This window comes from Ptychodera flava, chromosome 3 (genome assembly GCF_041260155.1).
Source record: "Ptychodera flava strain L36383 chromosome 3, AS_Pfla_20210202, whole genome shotgun sequence".
Classification (NCBI taxonomy): Eukaryota; Metazoa; Hemichordata; class Enteropneusta; family Ptychoderidae; genus Ptychodera; species Ptychodera flava.
In genome coordinates, this window is record NC_091930.1 from 15576340 (window position 1) to 15594212 (window position 17873).

Here is a 17873-nt window from a genome sequence, read left to right on the forward strand (position 1 = left end):
GTCCGTACGAATCGAAATATTCACCACGGTTGCTATCGGCAAAGTAGAAAGCTACCCAGTGTTTCCCTGGTTTGGTACTTGGGTCCACATTGGCCACAAAGGCAGCAGGATAGGACTTTAGTCTGGTCTTAGGCAATCGGTCTGATGGTTCCACCCCGCCAAAAGATGATGCAGTGTATCGATCTGTACTCAAGATCTCTTTCAACTTTAACGTGTCCATCTTTCACTGGAGTCGAGGAATCAACTTCAGTAATCAAAGAGGATGTTGCGGTCTCTGTCGATTTCAATGATGTTATCCAGTTCGCCATACACCAGTAAATTCACAGTAATTGGCAGGGCTTGTCTGAACTGCAGTTCGATGCCCAGGTTGCCTTCTTGACCAGGTTCAAATGTCCTCCGTCGGCAGACAAGTCTGGTGTGAGATCAAATGCAAACAGTGTGTATCCATTGTCGTATTCATAGCGATTGATGTTGATTCCTTCATCCCTGCCTATTTTATTAGTCCCAGTAAACAGGGAATAGTAGGCCATGATGAATGATTGACCACCTGCTTTGGTGAAGTCCAGTTTCAGGGGTTTGCTCGGAACTTGCTTTCCACTGACATTAAGGACCAGCGACGTCATGTCGTAATGTTTGAAGTTGAAAGGATTTTTCTTGTATGAACCGTTGAAGGCATCGTTGTCCACCAGACCCAAGACCACACGTTTAGGTAGCTGTCCCAGAAAGATGTGGTCTTTGTTGAAGGACATGGTGCCTCCAGGAATAGACAGAACCTTCATCACACAACGATGTATGGGATATTTGGACGGTCCCTGCTTTAAAGCTTCTGCATGACCCAGCTGTACCGATGGACTGAGTTTTATTTTCTGCTCATCAGTAGTGTGGCTTCGGTGACTACAGCTTTGAAGCCTGGATTTTCTGCAGAGCTCACAAGGGAGAAGGCATTCTTGCTTCTATTGAGTTTGAGACGTAATTCGACACCATTCATTAGATACTTGGGCTGAAAGAAGAGATCCGAATGGATGGGTCCTACCATATCGACAACTTGACTGCCCGACGTGAAGGCATATCGGTTTTTCAGTCCCTTGTTCACTTCTCCACCTTCTTTAGTGGGGTCCACTTCGTCCATTTTCAAGTGATAGTCCTTGAAGAAGAGGGCTGAACCAATATGGGTGTCTTTGGCCTCCTTACCATAATTCAACAAGGTCTCCAACAAGGCTCGGTAGGGGTAAGTAGGGGAAGGGTTGGATATCATTTTGCCATTGAGGTGTACATCCACCTGGCTGAACAGTGAATGCAGCCACAAGTTGACGGGACCCACTGCTGCATCTGCACCGAGGTTAGTACCATCAACTTTTGTAATCTTGGCCTTGATCAGAAGGAGTGTCGAGGACAGATCGATGTAGTCTTCCCCTGAACCCGAAATCACAAATTCGATGGGTCCCGATTCCACAATGTGGGTCAGGGGATGCACTTCTTCCCATTGTCCCTCTTCCACACTGGTCTGCGTTGGAGGAACTGTGAACAAGTCAAGTTCACTCTTGGTGCACTCGCAGGAGTGTTCGTGAAGAAATGCCATGTTAGTCAAAAATGTCAGGAGATCTTCTCTTTCGCTTGGCTTTGGAGGAAATGACTCTTCGTTTCGGAGTTTTACGTTTTATACTACCGCCGCCTTGGGGAACTGAGTATCTGGAACCCCTGCTGCCATCAACTGTTTCCCGGCTTCCATCAACCGTCGTTTTGCCGAGTGCTTGATGTTACGTCCACTGAGTGCATCCCCTGCAATGTTGAGTCCCGTTTTCAACATCTGTCTCCCTAAGACTTTGGCACCTTGTTTGAGCAGTGGTGTGGCTGCACGGAAGAGGCCTCCTAAAATACCGCCCAAGCCATATCCTCTCTGCACGGCTGCCCCCTGGAACGATGCTCCATTTCCCACCTGATCCAAATAAAACTTCTTGTATGTGGCCGGATTGCTTTCATAGATTTTACGTCTATACGGCATGGTTCAGGCTACAATAGTGTAGGGCGTCGTTTTCTGAAGGCTAGTGTCACGATCACTTTCCCACCTTGAAATGGCACTTTCTGACCCATGTCGTCTCTTATGTAGACTTCTACCGTATCAAATTCACGGTTTCTCAGGGGAAGAAAGTATGGCGTGTGGAAGGTGCGGTTGATCATCTGTCCATGGATCCCTTCCACATTTTCTATTCTCAACAGGGGTGCAAAGGTATCTCCCACCAACTGGTCGTCCACTAGGTCGCAATACACATACAGAGAAGAGAGGTTTGGAACACTGAACATGAAAGGTGCATCGTTCTTCTGCCTCAAGATGGTATTGGGATAAAATCCCATGATTTCAGCCAGACCTGGTAGAAAGTAGAGGCTGGTACCCTCACTCACATCAGCGGTTACTTTTCTTGATACCGGGTCAAATGTCAATTGGACGTTGTCGGGTAAACCTTGCTCTCTCAGAGTGGTCAGTATACTTCCAAAATCATCGTAGTAACCTGCAGGTATTTTGACAAGTGTTTTTCCTATGGTCTTGAATTTCGTACGCCAGCACGTTTCTGCCCTCGACCACATTGTACCAAGAGAAAGGGTAGTGTATGTCCATCAAGGCCACTTCCCAGTTGCCCCGCAGAGAAATGTGTTTGGGTAATTTCACAGTGTAGCCTGTCACTGCATTGTCTGGGAAAACATCCATCGATGCACTGCTCGGTAGTGTCATGAAAAACGGATGTTCAGCCATGATGAAAGTGGGGATCAGACTGTGAGTCTCCGAACAGAGTCATCCCTCTTATAGTTTTGCCAGATCCCTGACCCAACTATTGAATTGGATGGCCAACCATACCACTTGACCAGGTATTCAGTCTTGCCCTTTCTCTTTCTTGTTTTGAGTATTTTTTCCACTCTGAAGACGTCGTCCTCTTTCTTGACGACTTTTTGTAGTTCTTGTCATAGAAAGTACCTTCTAATCCTCCTCATCAAAATCTTTCAGCTTGTAAAGGTGTGGTCGACTTGAGATCCTTTTCGACACAGTGAAGATTTCTTCTGTCCAATTTGGCAGGTAACCCTTCTTGAACATACATTTATTTTTGCTGGTTCTCACTTGTTCTCCCACACTGAATTTGAATTTCACCGTTTTGTGTTCATAGTCACTGTACAGAGTATCCAAGACTTCTTTTTCGTTGGTCTTGTTGACAGACGCTGGTTTTCTCTTGATTCTGCTATGCAAAGTGTTAATGTAAGCACCGATAGGTAGTTTTTAGGGTGTTGTTTCGGGTTAAGTACTTCCAAATTTTAATTTTCAGGGTACGATTGAAACGTTCAACCACAGAAGCTTTGGTTTCGTTTCCGGTGGTGAAAAATTGAATGTCTTCACTCTTCAGAAATTTCTGAAATAGGTGGTTCACGAATTCTTTGCCTTGATCTGTTTGTAGTTTTTCTGGTTTTCGTCCAGTCTTCAAAATCTGTTCAAACGCTGCCACCAAAGTGGCTCCTCGTTTGTCTTTCAAGGGAATGGCCCAGGCATACTTGGATAAAATATCAATGCAGGTGAGGATGTATCGGAACCCTGAATTGTATTTTGCTAGTGAACTGACATCCGCAAGATCAGATTGCCACTGTTGATCCATTCCACCGACAATTACTCTAGCCCTTGGAAACTTCCACCTCACTGGTTTGTGTAATGTGTAAGTGTCCTGATGTTGCATCCATTCTCTCACTTTCTGACGGGTGGTCTTTATTCCCTCCTCTTTTGCAGCACGGTAAACAGCATCGATTCCTCCAAAACTTGCGGAATGACTTGGATCGTAATACACCTGGCTTAGGTGCTGATCCAAGTCCGTCAATTTCGTCACAGGTTTCATGTTTGATGACGATGGATCCAGAGCAGCATGCACAGAGGCACCTCACCCGTTTGAGGACATCGCCAAGGGATAGAGAAGGTGGACAACACTCCATGACAGAGGTCTCCTTTGGAATGACTATCATCAAATTGTCGAGTGATGTTTTAAAAGTTGAGCCAATTCCCTGTCATGGATGGTCGATGTTGCGGTCTTCCAGCGGTTGAAATGACAGGACGTATCTCCCTCCTTATCTTTTTCTTTTTGGCGGATGATTGTCCAGCAAATACTCCATGATCACCGTCTTCATCATCATCACCTCTTGGCTGAAACAATCCTTTTGATTTTCGCTGAGACTGAATCCAGTTCCATCTTTCCTTGTTGCCAATCAGATCTTGGGGTACATTCATGTCAGACAGCACTCGGGCAAATTGTTGCCACCCTCTAGGAGTGAAGGTTTCCTCCGACGTAAGGTGTCGTTGATGAGGTCTACCATATGAGTTCCAGGTAAGGGGTTGCCGTCGTACGTTAATTCCCCTTTCTCATTCCAATCCACGGAGTCATGCTGTTTCACTTTCTGAAGGAGCAAGTGTGCTTTTCGTCGGAGGGATTTTGGCACACTTTCCATCACATCCTGCTCCACACTACCCAAGGGCTTTGGCTTGTCTATGCCTTCCTCTTCCGTGCCCTTAGCTAATGGAGACCCTGAAGAAAACACAGCGGTAGTGGTACCCGTTGAAGTTTCAGAGGGGAGGATGCTGATTTGAACAGGTTCCTTCCTTTTATCAATGTAAGCCCTGTACTGCTGAAGAGTCTGTTGGTACAGTTTTGCCTTTTCATCATCGGTGATGTCTTCTCTTTCCAAGATTTGTTGCATCTCCCGATCGAGAGAGGACAGCATCTTCGTCACAGGGTTTGTTGTTTGATTCTGCTGTAGTTGTATGGTATCTAGTAATTCCTGTGGCACAAGTGCCATCTTCTTGGCATGTTCCATGGGCATGGTGACAATTCACTTAAAGAGGAGACTTCCCAACACAGACAGCACAGGCCCTATGATGGCTGAGAGAAATATACCCTTTGTACAAGTGTCTTCTTCTTCTTTGATGTTGAAGCCTTTTATTTGACAGTGTGCGAAGATGATGTTTGTATTTGCTCAATTTCTTCTTTTGAGCAGATGACAGTGGAACACTTCCCCGAAGAATGTTCAGACAACATTCACAGAGACAATGGATTAAATCGTTACTGGCTCCCTCGATGATCCCCCTCTGTTGCTTTGGATTGCCCCTGGCTAACACAGAGAGAAAATGAGCATGTTTTCTCATTCGCTGAGACATGATGAAATGATGGCATTTCATGTCATCATGTCTATTTTATGTTTTCCTGACGTAAACAAAGGCAGTCTCTCCTGGAAAGATGTTCGTGCGCAGGCGAAGGACTTCCGGTGTGTTGGGTTTCAAGTCAATGAGGAGATAACCATATGGTTCACGAGAGGCATCGTGAAAGCTTCTTGGATGAAACGGGTGTGTCCTGGGTACATTTGTTTGGCTAAATGAGTGATCTGTGATCCGTCTCTTGGATTTTTAAACAAGACCAGATAATGTGAATTCAGACTCATGGTTCGAGTCTCTCTGCCTTGATGAAACAGATTTTGTAAGATAAGCATGACAGAGAGATTACGATGATGAGAACCTTTGGTGAACAGATTGGTAATTCTCTTGTCATTTCCAGTTTCTGACATCAGATCATCAATAATCAATAAGTTGGATTGGTGAGGGGAAAACATACTGTCCAACTCTTCAGGAATGCCTTCAACAAAATGAATGCTAGGGATAAGGGCAGCCAGTTCCGTATAGGCAGGTTGGTATTCTCCATAGCACCAGACAATACACTCAGGTGACGGAAAAATCATAGTTTCCCGTTCCTTCAGCAGTCGTTTGACGAATTCAGTTTTGCCTGACTGTGTGGGTCCACATATGAGAGCAGTGAATGGATGTTGTAGTCTTGCATCTATGATTGACTTGATTGATGTTGTTCAGACAGAAGACGAACGATTCGTATCAACTGGCACATCAATTGATGAGTGTCAGATTGTCTGGCCAGTTTCAAAAATCTCTGTCTTTCAACTTTATCTTCAATATTATGCACTGTGTGAGATGATTTGCCAGTCTTACGAGATGTTTGCATGACAACCAGGGTAAGGACAGTTCTTTCGCATTCGTGGCATGGTATACCAAGTTGACCAACTTGATCTTCACCGTGATGGGACTTTTTGGTTGATTTCCTTTCAGTCAATCTCTCCACTCAGATCAATGTTTTCATAACATGAGACTGGCTTCCTTTTGAAAAATTTATCATAGATGATGTATGGCAGCACACACAAATACAGGAAGAACATAGGATTGGAGAAATCTCGATTATTGATGATCAGCTTCAAGAGTGTTTGCAGAATGAGACCCATCACGTCAAATGAGCCTTACTCTAAAATGGTACGAGCTTATACTAGAAAGGATGTTCTCATTTCTTGACAGAGGGAGGGCAAAATAAGGCCCGAGGGGCTGAGGGGCCTTCAAAGGGTCAAGACGGGTGGAGGGAGTCCATAAACAGGGAAAGTGTGATCTCATTCATCGACAAAGACCGATCTTCCTAGGTGGCCCTCGGGGCAGTAGGGCCCACTTTTTGGCCTTCGGGGCAATGGGACACACACACATACAAACATACTTCCTCACTCAACAAATGTTTACACATAAACACTCACAAATAAATTCAAACCAGCCTCTGAATCATTTAAAATAAACTCAATTGATGTCAGTTTATTACTTTACAAAAAGATTAATCAGGAACTTTTGTTTGGTTCACATATAAAAAGTTTTTAAAGATGAAAGTTGAGATCTACAGATTATTTGAACTCTCTCTCTCAAAAAACGCGAAAACAAATCCAAAGTCAATATCTAAAGTTTCATGGAGTAAAATGTACATTCTTATCTCTTTCATTTGCAAAATTTCATTTCAAAACTTCTTTTCTCAAAAATTCAAACACATACATTTCAAGACTTTAAAAATGAATGAAATTTACAACTCTAATAAACAGAATGATCAGATTTCTTTTTTCTTTAAATTGCCAAAACTACCTGTATACAAGATCACAAGTTTGACATTTTTTTTTGAATAGGATTTATACAATAGATTCATTGATTGCTGAAACACACGAGCATTGTGAAAACAGCTTCACTAAAATTCTTTACATTAGCCTCCTCAAACAACTTGAAATGCAATACTAAAATACAATGAGTTCATGCCTAAGTATAAACATTGACAATTCTTAAAATTTTCTTTAAATGAGATCTTTAAAACCTCTTGAATTGCAAAATACAATACCTTTTTCTGACAAAGCATTCAAAACTAGTTTGATAACACAATGTTTTGAAATACTAGAAAACATTTGCCAAATATTTAGTGACATTCATTAATTGATATTTCTTGGGGGGGGGGGTTCAATACAATGTACAATTTAATAACCGTAGGGAAGAGTTTTGTAATTTCCAATCAGAGCTCTTTTATCATAAACTAGGGCATACTTTTTACTTTCGCTTTTGGATACTACATTACATCCAACACGTCGGATTTTGATGGGTCATTCACAGTGACAGTTGATGTTGGACAGGTGGTGACAAGACGAGTGATGGCATCAAAGTTGACGTCTAAGCTGTTGCGGTAATTTAAGGTGATTCCCCTGACTTTACACAGAGTGGTGTTACCTTTCCTGTCGGGCTGTGCTAGACAGAAGGCGTAGTTTTTAGCTCCCCCTGACACGAACTTGGTGATGAAATTGCTGGGAGGATCCAGTTCGTTGGTGAGATCACCCAAGTAATCACCAAGAGGTGGTTCATACTGGTCTGGTTTGCTGACAAAGATGACTGAATCAGTGTCGAAGTACAAGACCCGTTCACCAATGGCCTCAAGGAGATCGTACAACTTCAGACGAGCATAGGCAGTGGTAAATGCAGCGATGACAACATTGGTGTTGACAGCCCCCTCGACAAATTCATCCCGAAGCGTATGTTGAACAGCAACCATGTCGTCATTGACGAAAGACAAGTTGTTGACAATGTGTTGTTCACTTGTAAGCAGGCGGAAGAGTTCTGCAGGTTCTTTGATATACTGCAGCTGTGGAAAGTTGTTGCGTTGTGCAAACTTGCCCCACATAGAATTCAGCATTAGTTTTGCCAATGCTCGTTGGCCTGGATTTCGGTGAATCTTTGTCTTGTCAAGAAGGATTCCCTCTCTGTCATAGTACTCACGGATGTACCGATCTTGGTCATCTTCTGTCTGACACCATGAAGGCCACCACTACTCTCTTGTTTCAACTTTAAGAAAGTGTTGATGTAATCGGTAAAGAGCCCACCTGTGTGCGATTCTGTGTTGTACACTTCTCTTTCTCTGTAGTGCCATACCTCAAACACTTTGATGATCTTGTACCCCTTCTCGACAGCTTTGGCTAATTCGGGTGTTGTCCAAGTTCCACGAAGGACCGCTGTTCGTCATTATGCTCACATGGTGACTGTTGTTTGGTGTCTGCACAACTTCTGCAAAGGGGAAACATCAGCTTCTTTTCCACTCGGAGGGGGAGAACAGGAAAGTAGAGTTTTTCGAGGAGGCAGAACTCGACATTTCGCCAGACCAAAGTATGATTGAACGGGGAGTACAATGTTCTTGGTGCGGACTTTCGGATGTTTGATAGGGTACTTACAGTACTTGTTGACGTAGGGGTAAAGGCTGGTGAAATCCACGTAGTGAATTTCTTCATCATCAACACATTCGTGGTATAGTGTAGTGGCATTGGTTCTACCGCCAAAGAATGCATCTCGTGGATGAAGGGGCTCCTGTAGGTCAAGTGACTTGACGAATTCTTGCAGTTCTTGGTTTTCATGAATTTCTTTCTTGAAGTCACACTCCCACTTTTCGATCACTCTAAAGCCATGGCACGTAGAAATCGCATCTTATCTTGGGTACTTTGGTAAAGGTCTGCCATCGTCTTCTCGACTTTAGTGTTGACAATGTCATGGTCTTCATAGCATCGAGGACAGCCATGGTAGTAGCAACCATGCATCTCATATACTGTGTTGCTTTCTTCATCATACCCATCTACCCAATAGCGATCAATTTTCTTCTCACCTCCATTGTGGACGTGCTGGATGTTGACATCATTCTTGAATGTAATCCATTCTAACCACTGCAATGCAATGACAGATTGATTTCTTCGTTGGATGTACCCATGGTCTGGAATGACCCCGATGGTATCTTTCTTGAGAAAATTCTTGCGTAAAACGACATTGCAGGCTGATGCGATAGTCACACAATCTCTGAACGGATCTACACCATTCTGTTGTTTGAATATGTCTTGAAATTTCAAACAACTTCTCCTCAGGATGTCTACATCACTTCTGCAGTAGTCTTCGAGCTCTTGTCTCAGGTTGAAAGGGCGGTTTTTCAATCTTTCGTCTTCACAACCACTTTAGGAATTTCTCTCTCGCATGCTGTTTTCATACCATCGGGGCCGTAGTATCTGGAATCTGGGAGAGGACCGATGTAATCTTGATTCTCTGCTGTATTGAAGAAATGGGGGAAGTAGCCTTTGTGCAGTTCATTCAGCTCAAACATGTCAGGAAGTTGAGCCAAAGCCACAGGTAGAAAATTATAAGAGTCAATGAACTTGATGTTTAAGTTGGGGATGAAGATGCGCATGATTTTGGTTCCATTGATGATGACTTCAGGTTGAACGTTGTTTTCATGGCAGTATTGCAGTATGAATTGTCCGTCATAACCTTGCAGATTGTGTGCGATGAAAGTACTGACGGCGTTTTCTTCTGTGAGTGCCCAATCGCAAAACTCTTGCTTGGTGTTAGGACCATAGAACACCTGCTCTGAACATGACTCGGACTGGACAATGCACAAGTTGGGTACATGGACGCCCCCATCTTGGGTACATTCAAAATCAAAGAAATAGTACTTCATCTCTTCTTCACTGTCCTCTTCGTCTCCTTCTTCAGCTTCAAAGTCGAATAAGTCAACATCATCGTCATGAATACTATCTCTGGTGGACTTCTTCTTCTTCTTTTTCACGTGGATGGGCTGGATGTAGCATAAATGGTCACTGTCTTGGTACAGTCTACATACTCTGCAGTATTTTTCACCACATTGTGGTCATTATCTTTCTTTCTGTTTTCCCAATTGATGGTTACACCACACAACTTGCAGCGACGAATGATTTGACATGTTGCATATTGAGCGAGGGGACCAGGTGTTTATGGTTGTTGAAGCATTGTTGACCTCGAAAGTAGCGATGACAATCTTGGCAGTAGACCTGACTATCTGTTGCTGGACATACAGATGGAACATAGCAACACTTGCAGAAAACTTCACAGATGTGATCATGCTTTTTTTGGTACCCTTTGTGACAATGGTGACAGTAGTAGTTTCTCTGTAGAAATGCAGGCATTGACATGATGACATCATAGTGATTGTTATGATGGTACAGGTAAATATTGTGTTCAGCGGTGGTCTTTCCCTGATAAGCAAGTGAACCCGACGTCTCATCTGAAATAACATGGATTCGATACGATGGAAGGACAGCTTGTAATTTGTCAAGTTCTTCATGTCCACATGGCCCTGATGAAATACCTGCTTTGGCAATGAGTTCGGATGCACGTATTGTCTGCTCTTGTCGTCCCTGTCGCACAGAGTTCCATCCTGGATCACTGTGACGGTTGATGTGGGCTGTTGCTGTAACTATCGCTCATGCACAGCATAATTCATCGGTATTAGTGATGCGAATGATACTTTTCATCAGTTTGAGGCGACGGGCTATGTTGATAGGTCTCCATCCCCACTTCTTTCCCGCTCCAACAGGCATGTGCACATGAATGAAGTTGATAGAAACATTCTCATCTAGGGTGAATTCTTCATAGGACTGCAGGACACGTTCAATTTCGCCCAACACTCTGTCCACAGTCAGTTCTTGAACAGGGGAAAAGGTAACCAGATTTGATAGGGAAGGGACGGACTTTCAAGTGTAATGCGTACTCTGTCCCTGGGAGAGATGCCATGGGTGAGTCGACTAATAATACTCTCAAACACATCTTGTAGTACTACCATCACTTGCACGAAGCCACGCACCGGTTTGGATGTCATTGAATTGTATCTCGTAGTCATGAGCTGTAGCATTGAATTTCTTTACTTGTCGTTCACGGACACGTATGATGCTGTAATACTTTGCGCCGCTGTCTTCATCTGATGGTGAATCTTCTGACGGCAGGTCATCCGTTGACCCCCCGCCAATCTGACGTGTTGGATGTGATGAGGGGGAAGAACTTTGTGTGGAAGGCGGATGATTATTTAAGAGGAGGGCCTGCCATTTGGTATTAAATTCTTGGTATTCATGGGGACAGAAGAATTGGATGAACGGCTGAGTATCTTGAATATTTGAGGGGGAATGAGGAATGTAGGAGTGGCTTTCTGTGATGTGGCTATGATCACTATTACAACTATAAATATCTTCGCTTTGAGAACTAGAGCTATCACTATAATGACTATCAGTACTATCACTATCATGGGAACTATGACTATCACTGCTATCAGAATTATAACTATTGCTACTATTACAACTGCTATGAGAATTATAACTACTGCTGCTATTACAACTACTTCTACTACTACCAGTTAATGTTGATGTTGACCCCACAGTACCGTTTTCTTCACTGCTGTTGGTTTCTTCTTCCCAAGGAAAATCCCACGCTGTCTTGACCAGAACAAGATTTTTCCTCAGCCTGATGTATTGCTTCTTTGGCTTAGCTGTTGTTTGTCTATAAAATAAAAATAAAACAAAAGTAAGAAAAATAATAATTTACAGAAATGGCGCACCATGAATGAAAACTTCAAAACATTACTATATTGTTCACAACATACAGGACATACATTAGTCAAGAATACAGTTTACTCTTTTTCTATCACTTGAAATGAGCAAGTAGAAAATTATAACTTACCGCAATTGATCTCGATTGACCACTTTATCTTCATCATCATCATCATCATCATTATCATCATCATCATCCACACATACAGAGTCATTGACGTCCTAAAGAGGGGATAAAGGTAATTACAATCAGTACAATATGAATGAGTAAAAAAAATAAAAAATAAAAAATAAACAAAAATTTGTATACTGCGACCACTCTTATGAAAACAGAGAGACACACACACAAAATACTGATAAAGAATAAATAGAACAAGAATATTGTGTTTACTCTGAACGGTTAGACTGAACACCGGTTTATCTTAAATATCAGCAGGTCACCAATAATTGCTGAATCCATAGATAGACATACAATCAACAGTGTAGTACCTCAGTGTACATATCTATCTCTATACAGGCAAGACTCCTGTTAATGTTCTGCGCATTGTTATATGCAAAGATTCAGGGGGGGGGGGAACTGTTAATCTCACACCATCAGAGGGAGAATACAAAATTACAAATTTCTACATTTGTTTAAAGAAATAATTGTTTTATATTTATATTGGAAATCACAGACAGCTTGGAGGGCGAGGGGCAACATCAAACATGCCTGAGAACATTTCATAACTGAGCGATGTTATGTCTTCAATTGATATGTCGACACGTCTATGTATGTTTACAAACACTTGATCCAGGTCACACTACACTACTCAGTGTGTCCATGACCGTACGCACACTGAACAAACGTTAATCAGAAATTCGAAACAATTTTATCACCTGTAAACAGCACTGTGAGCATAACAATGTCACTTCGACACATCGGGCAACCCTGCCCGACAAACACATGCACAAAATCAACCATAACGCACAAGGGAATACGTCAGTAGATAAATAAACACACACTCACATTATACTGTTGGTCTTCAGCGGCGTCGGCGGCGGCAAATACGGTATCCAACTGGGAATCTGTCAGCGACAAGTCATCCCACTCGACGTCCATGGTTTGATTCTGTACAAAAAATTACACATCAGACAGACGTTCCTCGAAAGAAAGGAGTTTACGTCAATTTATCACATGCAGGCAGCATTCTGAGTTCAAACACTTGATCTAGGTCACGCTGCACAACTCAGTGACAGTGTCCATGAACGTACGCACACTGAACAAACGTTAATCAGAAATTCGAAACAATTTATCACCTGTAGACAGCATTGTGAGCATAACAATGTCACTTCGACACATCGGGTAACCCTGCCCGACAAACACTCAGGTTCACAAAATCAACCACAACGCACAAGGGAATACGTCAGTAGAATATAAACACATACTCACATTATTTTCATAGTGTTGGTCTGCAGTGCTAGCGGCGTCGACGGAGGCAAACACGGTATCCCACTGGGAATCTGTCAGCGACAGGTCATCCCACTCGGCGTCCATGTCTATAGATTCTGTACAAATAAAAATTAGATTAAAAAATACACATAAGACAGACATTCCTCGAAAGAATGGAGTTTACGTCAATTTTATCACATGCAGGCAGCATTGAGCATAAAACAATGTCACTTCAGTGCATCAGACAACCCCCGCGCGACACACACACACGTACCCCCCCCCCCAAAAAAACCACAAAATCAAGACACAGAAAATCAACTACAAGCGAATATACTACTCTACAGTGCACCTGTCACTCCTTGTGTTCGCTGTCAGCGCTGGAAAACTGCGAGGAAGCGACCAGCAAATTAATATGTACACGAAGCACGTCTTTTCGATGAACATTTTGACTTATTCTAGTATTACTAATGAAGCTTAGCTAACAACAAAGACACAAGCTACTATTTACCTTAAAAAAGGGGTGGAGTTAACCTCCGTGTCAAAGGTCTTGAGTGCACCTAGAGTTCATAATTTGACCTCTGTTTATAGACTTTGGGCGGATCATGTCCATATGTTTGTCAAGATTAAACCCTAAACGGAAACACTCATTGTCAAAGTCAACCCTAAAAGGAAACACTCTTTGATACAAAGTATCTAGATTTTGGAACTCTGCCAGTGAACGATAAAATCTGTCAAATCTGGCCGCGCGCATGGGACTAAAGGCTAAGGCAATGACGTAATGTTGTAAGCCTCACGCATGCTCAGACTGATCTACCGTCACACCAGCACTCGTAATAAATCCATAATAATACTTACAGTGACAGTGTTGGTATGCCCGGGCAAATTACGCGGCAGCCAACTGAGAATTTGTCCGATTATCCAACGCGTCATCCATTGTTAGTGTGGTCGGCACTGCTGCACTGAAACCATCTGACGCACTTGAACACAACCGAATGCCATGGCCCTGAAGATACTCCATGTTTATATGTAGTATACAAATGAGGCCCCCTAGCATGTGAAATAAAGTACGTCTCCTAGGTGATGAAAAAAAGACCCCCTAACTTCCAAAGTGGTCTATACCGTCTCATGTACTACTGGCAAGTTTGCGTGATTAGTTTTCAAAAGTAGATAGACCTCCTCCTTTCAGCATCAAATGTTGTGACCTCCCTTTTCGACAGGCGAAAAAATATGACGACATTGCCACCCCCCAAAAAAACAAACAAACAAACAAACTAGCATGAATAGAACACTAAGAACAACTAAAATAACTCAAGCCAATACTATCGCATCATGGGTATACAAGTAATCACCATTATATAACCAACGTATCAAATGCCCAGGACAACAAATAAAATGCCCAAGACAATATATTGAATTCCAAAGACAACATATCAAAATGCCCAGCACAATATTGAATGCCCAGCGCAATATACTGAATGTCTAGCACAATATATTGAATACCAAGCAAAATATATTGAATGCCAAGGACAATACATTGAATGCCAAACACCACACATCGAATGCATAGCACAATATATTGAATGCCCAGCACAACATATTAGATGTCAAGGACAAGATATTGAATGCCAAGCACAAGATATCGAATGCCCAGCACAACGTACTGAATGCCCAGGACAACATATTGAATGCTAAGCACAATACATTAATTGCAGGACAACATGATATTAGACCACTTAAGTCAGTCATAGCTTTCCGTAATTTCCACCCTGCGCAATCTCTTCTGCAGGCCCCGTGCTGTATCCGTCATCGGGCTTCTTCTTGTCACCGTTTATTGTTCGAGTTCCTATATTTAACACTGTCAGATTAACCCCCACCCCCACGATTTTTCAACTTCAATCCCCTAACGAAAGCTAAGCTATGAAATGCGTTTGTAGCAAAAGTCTACACAGCCTTCAAATAAATACTGTCGCTAATTTTAAAGCCACTTCGTGCTAGTTGTGTTCAGGCCATTAAAAGACAAGTGTTTGTTTGCTGTTCTTGGATTTTTGAAAATCCCACCTGCCATCCAGCAAAAAAAAAACCCAAAAAAACAAAAAAAACAAAAAAAAACAAAAAAAAACCCACGGACAAAACACAGGTATATTAACATAAGCTGGTTTTTGTTTGGTTTCTTCTGGAAAAATATTTCCTTTTATTTGTAATGGTGCTAACATTCTATTTGTTCTCTTAATTTATTTAGAGCGCGTTATTCTAATATGTGATAAAGGAATTGTATAATTGTTCGTCGAAAGAGGGGACATTTTGTCTTAAGCTTGTAAGTTGCTTTTCCCACTTTCTTCATCCGATAAATATAGCAAGCTTTGAGGTATCCACGTCTTCACTATGTGATGACAACACTAAGTACTATACGTACAACATGGTAGAAAACAATCACACATAAGCTTCGAAACCGTTTTATGGGCAGCTGGTAAAACCACCTAATTTGAAGAAAACTGTATTACAATAATACAATTCAATCTTTAAATTCACTGCAGCCACCATGACGGTGCCATGGACTGGAATATTCCTGTGAGGCAAACAAGGCATTTGCAACAAAACGATGCTTAAAAGCAGATCGATATTTTTCATCAAAATATTCTGTTTCGGGAAGATTTCTTCATGCAAAAGAGACTTGGGATTTACCGTAATAATGATAAAAAATGGTAAGCTTATCTGCATGGCTACATTCTAACTAATTTGTTCATTTTTCTAACTTTTATTAGTGTTACTTACTACAATACAAGTTTACATGTTCAGTCTAGAAAAACTTAGAACAAAAAAGACTATTTTCTGAATTGTGACTTTTAAACCAGAAATTTTGTAAACCCTCATCATAATAGATATCGAAGTTACATTGGTGCTGGTTAAAATCCTTTTTTGAGGACACAGCACGATTTGAACCGAGAGTGTTTATTGCGTCTTTTTTAATATTTATTGAAAATTTGTAATAATTACTTGTGACCATATGCATACAACTCTTAGGCAGAGGTATTTGTTATTGTATTGTGCGACCTTTGCTGTATTCAATTATAATTCTCGTTGGATAAAGGAAGAAATCTTGTTATATCTCTAATCTAAAGCAGTCGCTAATACATATGACACTAACAGGCTATTGTCAGCAACAACAAAAGAATATGGGCCCAGGATTCCAGCCTGCATTTTATATTCAGGTTTTCAATCTTCAGGGCCTATTGACCTAACAATCTTCATCAATATCATAAGTTGACATAGTTGCCTATTCATGCTATACTTCTAGTTAAAGTGTTTATAGACAGCCACGCTGAGTGATCTAATCGATTCAGAAAAACTATAAGGCAAATGACAACATTTTTCTGTTCCAAAGTAACTGTATGTAATAGCTTCATGCATCGCAAATCAAAGGTGTTTACTAAACAACATATTTCATGATAAGTTTTATAAAATGTAATACCTTGTTTCAAAATCGTATGACAGGAGGACGTTTGCTAACCATTTATGTGAAATTCTTATGATGATATTGAAATTGTGTTAATGGAAAAAATTGAGTTGAGATCCTCTTGTTAAGTAAAAAAACCTGTTCTTCAGCATTAGGAAGTCTCCCTGGGCCAATACAAGTGATGTGCAGTGACAGACCCTTATATCGACAAATTAGTGACGTGCATATGAACCAAATTGCATGAGTAGTGATAGCTCACCGGACGTTTGCCCTGAACGACCCTCAATGATTGCCCTGAAGCACAATAACGGTAACCCTTTTATTTAGTACAGCTTAATCTGATATCAGCGAACGGTGTAGTTTATTTATTTATCATTACGTACCTTGTGTAGTAAGCAGGCCACTTGTACTCAGTGGTTAATTGAATTCAGGTATGGTATTTGATAAACATAACATGTAAAATCACAAGGTTCACTGATAGTAGCAAAAAAATAGGACGTATGACATGAAATTATGCTTCTCATTTCTGGATTTCCAATATTAACGGATCAGCTATATTGAACACAAATCAGAACGCGTATCGCCAATCTCAATCTAGACCTAACATCAATTACAAATGAAAGTCTTTTTGGATAGACACCGCGACGGACATTGGGTGTTGGGAGGCATCGATGCGATTCTCATTTTTATGTTTACCCGCTTTATCAATTTATCCACATGGGTTCCACTATTATTTCTGATGAGGGGGGGGGGGGGCTTAGTCTTCCTTGTGAGAGTCTCCTCAGTTCTGTTTTGACTATTAATTATTCTGTTCATTTTGTGGATCCTCAAATCTCCGACACAAAAAATGATGATTTCTTTCCGTTATAGATGCTCTGTTAGACGTATTGCAAGATGGTTTTATTAGAATCTTACAATCACGAAAAATATCAAAATTATGTACCAAAACTGGCGTTCTTTTGTGTATTACGAGGATAAATAAGGTTGCGATGGTCAATGGTCAACTATGAGCTTCCAGGCTCTGATGGTCTTTGAATACGATACTCTACAAATATCTTTCCTTTATTCGGACGGAACGTAGCTGCAACAATTATTACCCCATGGGTCCGGTAGCGTGTGTAAGTGTAGCCAGTATGCTACATATTGGGCTGTTATTCCATGCTATATACGTTTGTATATCAAGAGAAAGGTTGAGGGCGCAATTTATAATGTTGACATTACGTGCGTGGAGGACCA

At 41.6% G+C, this 17873-nt stretch overlaps 2 protein-coding genes across 2 annotated transcripts; both read right to left on the reverse strand.

Annotated features, from left to right (window-relative positions):
* Nucleotides 1-859: 859 nt before the first annotated feature.
* Nucleotides 860-1579, reverse strand: LOC139127800 (uncharacterized protein F54H12.2-like). Its single transcript, XM_070693675.1, has one exon. The coding sequence runs from the start codon at nucleotides 1577-1579 to the stop codon at nucleotides 860-862; it is 720 nt and encodes a 239-aa protein (XP_070549776.1).
* Nucleotides 1580-9962: 8383 nt separating this feature from the next.
* LOC139129616 (dentin sialophosphoprotein-like) lies at nucleotides 9963-14180 on the reverse strand. Its single transcript, XM_070695276.1, has 5 exons — nucleotides 14039-14180; nucleotides 13184-13299; nucleotides 12761-12862; nucleotides 11885-11976; nucleotides 9963-11704 (listed from the first exon to the last, which is right to left on the reverse strand). The coding sequence occupies exons 2-5, from the start codon at nucleotides 13286-13288 to the stop codon at nucleotides 10972-10974; spliced, it is 1032 nt and encodes a 343-aa protein (XP_070551377.1). The 5' UTR covers nucleotides 13289-13299; nucleotides 14039-14180; the 3' UTR covers nucleotides 9963-10971.
* Nucleotides 14181-17873: the final 3693 nt, after the last annotated feature.